This window comes from Lipotes vexillifer, unplaced genomic scaffold (genome assembly GCF_000442215.2).
Source record: "Lipotes vexillifer unplaced genomic scaffold, Lipotes_vexillifer_v1.1 scaffold477, whole genome shotgun sequence".
NCBI lineage: Eukaryota > Metazoa > Chordata > Mammalia > Artiodactyla > Lipotidae > Lipotes > Lipotes vexillifer.
Genome location: NW_006770652.1, coordinates 3,779,006 through 3,785,005, shown reverse-complemented (window position 1 = coordinate 3,785,005; position 6,000 = coordinate 3,779,006). Strand labels below are relative to the sequence as shown.

The window sequence follows — 6,000 nt, the reverse complement described above, 5'->3', positions numbered from 1 at the left end:
GATCCCACATGCCGCGGAGCGGCTGGGCCCGTGAGCCATGGCCACTGAGCCTGCGCGTCCGGAGCCTGTGCTCCGCAAATGGGAGAGGCCACGACAGTGAGAGGCCCGCATAACGCAAGGAAAAAAAAAAAAAAAAAAAAAAAAAAAAAGAATACACATTTAGACACTTTTATGGAAACGTAACACTGTTGTGTCATCCCAGCCCATGAGCGTTTTTCCACTAATTAATTGTACCGTATTTTACAATGGATGGGGGTGGGGAGCACTTGCTCTCCCCCCCAGATAGTCTGCAAAGCACTGCTGCAGAGTGTAGAGAAAAAAATCCTTTCACCATCCTCTGTCTTCAAAGTAATTAGGTGTGGACCACCCACGTGCAGCCTTCTCATGATCTGGCATCTGGGCATTTGTGGATCGAGTCGGGGTACACTCTGGCTAGGGCACGGGAATGCAGCCCCAGCTGCTTTAAGTCATTCTCATCCACAGGTAGCACTGACTAAGGATCTGGTCAGGATGTGTGATGCGTACACGACCACCTCGCTTCAGCTTAGAAGGGCCAGTGGTGAAGTCTACGCTCTGTTCCAAAGAATCCCTTCTGGATTTAGGCAGCGTCTCCTCCCTACTGGGCTGCCCCTCGCCCCACGCGTCATTTATCACACTGCGTGTTAATGATCTCCTCCGGGGTCTGTCTCTCGGCCACCACGAACCCCTCCAAGCACAGAGATCTTGCCTCCTTCGTTTCCCTAACCCCAGCACAGCACAGGGAGCGAGCCGATGCTCATTTCACGTTTGTTGAATTAGTTGACTGATTCATGGCTTTTCCCTTAGGTCCTCTTCTGCCAGGACGTTGTGAATGTGAAAACTGTTGGCTAATTTTAGGGCTGCAAGCAAATGACCTCGGTTGAGCCTGCTAATGTTCACTGCTAAAAGATTTAAGGGAAGTGTTGCATACAACTTATGCAAGACCCAGTTGTGGGTAAAAGAGAATCTTCTTTCACAACAGACTCTTATGAACCAAAGACCTCCTATCACACTCCCAAAAGGAAGCCTGCCAGGCAGTCTCCCAACACCTGGGCTGCTCTCTGCATGGCACTGAAGGGATCAAGGGCTGAACTTGCTTTTCCCCACTGCCTGCACTCCAGATTTGCATGCACTCAGCTGATCAGAGTGCATAAGTCATTTTTCTACCATCTGTGGAGATCTAAGGAAGGTGATTGAAAGTACAACTTGCACAAATTACTACTGAATAGCCCTTTAATAGCTGTCTCTAGTTTTACTTCCTAATTTGCCAATGCCCCCTCCTCCTCCAATCCGAACAGATTTGCCAGGACTTTCTGGCTCATTATGAAGTAAGATCCTCTTTGTCTGGGCTCCAGTTTGCACCTGGAGTCCAGGGAACACTGCTCTCCTCTAAGCCACTTTAACTTGACTTGGCAAAGTCTCTACGTTCAGACCACAGAACTTCCTTTTCCCTGAAACAGATTCCTTTTCCTGGCAAGCGGTATAGTACAGAGATCTAAAGAAGACCCTTGGTCTTCCTTTGCTTATTCCTTTCTTATACTTTTTGAGCCAGATTTCACTATAATCTTTTAGATCTTTACAAATCTGAACTTTCAGAGTCTTCTCAGTGGTCTGCAGCGAACTCCTCTGCCAGTCCTCAAATCACCTCAATATGAATTTATGTCATTAACATTCCTGTACCTAAAACTCAATTCTATTTCCATCATTCTGCCCCCCAAGTCAGACCAGGGTTATTCCCAAACCAGATGTGACTTCCACTACACATATACACGGAATACTTATTACGCTTTGACTTAAAATTCAAGCTCAAATAGGGGAACTTCTAAAGTCAGAAACGATCGCGCACGCCGCAAGAAGCATCAGCTAAGGATCTCCTTCACCCAATGTCTCGTAAATGTGAGAATATCTTAGAATAGTAAGGTGTGATGCATTTTCAGGTACTACTTACAAGTCTGAATAAAGTTTTAAGAGAAATTGCTGAATTTAAGGAGGTTTTCTTTTCTAATAGTGGAAATCTGTCAATAACTTAAAATTATAATAATTAACATGTAAAAACTTCTAAAATATCGAGAGGTATGTACAGCAGGTTTTATCGTCTTCATATTGTGTATGAGAAAACTCGTAGAAACATAAAGGCTTTTCAAGTTCACATAGTAAACTCAAGATGAAGCTTTTAGTGAAACCAAGTTTTCTGACATCCAAATTAGTATTTTCTCCACATACAGAATACGGACAAGCATCAAAATGAATACCTGTACAGTTGAAAGACACATCTGTATAAAATCTCAGTAGCCAATAACAACAAAACAAACCCATCAGGGACTTCAATTACAGGGAAGACTTCACAAACCCAAGTGTGGAGGCCATTTTCAAACTCACCTTTTAAAGATCTCAAGTGTTCAACAGCCATTCTTAAAACTGTCAGTTTGTCCAGTTTCCGTGCCATGGGATTGCACTGAGGGATCATTGCGGACAGTTTTTCAATAAGGTTGTTCATTTTATCTCTCCTGCGCTTTTCGGTTTGGCTGTGAGCTTCTCTAAGAAGGAGAAAGAGCTTCCGTTATATTTAACACTTAACAGACCCCCAGTGACCCCAGAGGCAGCAGTGGGAGCACGGGTGAGGCCAGCAAGCCCCCACTGTTCTTCCTCCCGACTTTGGCCCTGCAGGTGGCATTCAGGGAAGAGGCAGGAGTGGCACTCATTCACACTGCTTTTACCTCCACCCCCCCATACCCTTGCTCCTTCCTTCCTGACCTTATTCTCTGAAACCTTCAAGAACTAAGACCTCTGTGTGAGAGCTGCAGCAGGTGGCTTTTTAGCTTCCCTCCGGTCTAGAGGAAGAATGGGTCGCCTTCTATTCAAAGCTAACTCCTTTCTGGTCTTTGCTTGCACAGTTATCAGCATTTTAAGCTCATTCTCTTTCACAGCTCCTTCTATGCGTCGATAAATGGGCTCAAGTCTCTTCCCTTTGAGGAAGAAACCCCTTTCCAGAATTCTAGGGATTTTTTTCCCTTGCTAATGTCTTCCCTCCTTGGCCAGCTTCCTGAGAGTACGGTCTCCACTTAACCTTTCATCTCCCAGGTGCCTCTCCTATTAAAATCAACCCCCCAGGACTTCCCTGGTGGTGCAGTGGTTAAGAGTCTGCCTGCCAATGCAGGGGACACGGGTTCGATCCTTGGTCCAGGAAGATCCCACATGCCATGGAACAACTAAGCCCGTGAGCCACAACTACTGAACCTGTGTGCCGCAACTACTGAAGCCCATGCACCTACAGCCCGTGCTCCGCAACAGGAGAAGCCACTGCAACGGGAAGCCCACTCACTGCAACGAAGAGTAGCCCCCGCTCACCGCAACTAGAGAAAGCCCACGGGCAGCAACGAAGACCCAGTGCAGCCAAAAAAAAAAAATTGAAATCAAATCAAATCAAATCATCCTCCCAGCCCCCATTCCACTAAAACTACTCTAGCAGAGGTCATCCTCATCTTATGCAACCCCAGGTGATCCCTGCCTTGAATTTGACACTGTTGCCATTTCCCATTCTTCTCTGGCTTCTGTGACCTCTCCGCTCCTCCAGCCTCTCCGCTCAGCTCCGCCCCCTTAGCCTCCCCACTCAGCTCTTCCTCTGTCCTTCAATACTGGCCCCCCAGACACCCCTCACTTGACACCACTCTCTCCTCACCTATACCTTCACCCTAAGAGATCGCACACCTTCATAAGGCTTTACAACTACTCATAAGCTACTTACCATTCAATCCCTATCTCATTCATTCGTTATCCAATTCAGAACTAAAATTATGCGCCTCAGGGATTCATAAGCCCCCTAAAACTCAAGAAATCCCAAACTGAATGCATTCTCTGCAGCTGACCCCATTTTAATCCTTCCTCTGCCAGCCCTGATTACTCTTCCTTCTATAGGGTTTATCTTGATTGGTGACGCCACTAGACTAGCTCTAGACCCTCCCTCCCTTCTTCACCCTGAAGAGCCAAATAACCACAAACTCCTATAAATTCTAGTTCTTAAAATAGTTCTTAAATATTTGAGATGGCTTGAGCCACATGGTCAAACCGAAGTTGCAGAGTCACTTTCCCTGGAGTACACGTCCTGAGGAGCCTGAACATGGGAGGGCACTGGGGGCACCAGGACGCGCAGTTAACTTTGAATTTCAGATAAACAGTGAATAATTTTTTAGTATATCCTTGTGCAATATTTGGGACATACTTGTACTAAAAAGTCTTCATTACGTATCTGAAATTCACAGTTGGCCAGGTGTCCTGTATTTTATCTGGCAGCCTAGTCTGGGGGGGCCTCATTCACACTCCCCAGCAGCGAGTTCAGCAGATGAGGGGCAGTCTTGGCCTCCGGATGACACCACAACGATGTGATGTCACTTAATCCCCTCTCATCTCCGTGCCCCTTTTCTAACTCAGAGGTTACGTGACTTGTCTATGAGCACGAGGCTGAAACCTGAACCACACATGGCCCCGGTCTCTCGAGCCTCCTGCTATTATCACTGTGCTCAGCAAAGTGGTCGCCACAGCCCAAGAGAGAACTGGTTCTTCCCAGGGTAAAATGGTCACTCAGCTGCACTGACATAAGAGAAATACTGGCAACATGTGAAATGTTGAGCAAGTAATGCAACCTAAGCACTCTCTCAAGATTTGTGAAGAATCTTGTGGTTATAGATGATCTTATTTGCAAAGCAGAAATAGAGACACAGACATAGAGAACAAATGTATGGATACCAGGGGGAAGGGGGGGATGAACTGGGAGATTGGGATTGACATATATACGCTACCACGTATAAAATAGATAATTAATGAGAACCTGCTTGGTGCTCTGTGGTGACCTAAATGGGAAGGAAATCCAAAAAAGAGAGCATATATGTATACATATGGCTGATTCACTTTGCTGCACAGCAGAAACTGACACAGCAGTGTAAAGCAACTATACTCCAATAAAAAAATAAACTAAATAAACATATCTAGGTACTGAGTGGGGAAAAGAAAGAATCTTGTGGTTACAAATGACAGAAACCTTCACTTAAACTGACTTAAAAAGTATAAAAAGGGCTTCCCTGGTGGCGCAGTGGTTGAGAGTCCGCCTGCCGATGCGGGGGACACGGGTTCGTGCCCCATACCGGAGGGATCCCACGGGCCACGCAGCGGCTGGGCCCGTGAGCCATGGCCGCTGAGCCTGCGCATCCAGAGCCTGTGCTCCACAGCGGGGGAGGCCGCAGCGGTGAGGGGCCCGCGTACCGCAAAAAAAAAAAAAAAAAAAGGTTATATTAAAACAAAAGAAAAAAAAAGAAGAAGAGTTTGGGGAAGGCAATCTAATGGGAAAGAGGAAAAATAGGAGACTCGTCCCGATCTGTTTTTAGAGACTTTAAACTAGGTGGAAGAGTGGGGCCAAGGGGGGAAGCGCTGACGGAGCACCATCCGCCCAACCATTCACGCTTGGCCAACGACACTCCTGGAACAAAATAAGTACTTTGGGGTGAACTGGATGGAATTCAATTACCTGTGTATTTACATAAAATGCAGTTATCTGCTCGTACTTTGGTCTATTCATGAGCAATTTTTATTTATGTTTATTTTTGGCCACACCACACGGCTTGCAGGATCTTAGTTCCCCGACCAGATTGAACCCGGGCCACAGCAGTGAAAGCGCCGGGTCCTAACCACTGGACCAGGGAATTCCCCCATGAGAACTTTTTAGATTAAAGATTTATGATTTTAAAAATGTCATGATTATCTACTTGCTATAATGTTCACCTCTTCTTTCTAACAACATTACCCATTAGCATGGACAGTAGCAGTGGACAGAGATGCCTGATTCCAGGAATGTACAGCAGAAGAGAAAGTGACTTCTCTTAGAGCCAGGGTTTTGAGGGAGATGAGAACAGGTAGGAACAAGGTCACTTGGGAATAACGAATGATGATGCTGGGAGCTAGGAAAGACAGAGGAAGGTGAAATAGCCAGTT

At 46.1% G+C, this 6,000-nt stretch overlaps 1 protein-coding gene across 1 annotated transcript in view; it reads right to left on the bottom strand.

Annotated features, from left to right (window-relative positions):
• Nucleotides 1-6,000, bottom strand: part of BMAL2 (basic helix-loop-helix ARNT like 2) — a 55,696-nt gene that overhangs the window by 40,930 nt on the left and 8,766 nt on the right. The window contains exon 4 of the mRNA XM_007446309.1: nucleotides 2,398-2,555. Coding sequence (XP_007446371.1) covers nucleotides 2,398-2,555 — 158 coding nt within the window. The remainder of the gene's footprint in view (nucleotides 1-2,397; nucleotides 2,556-6,000) is intronic.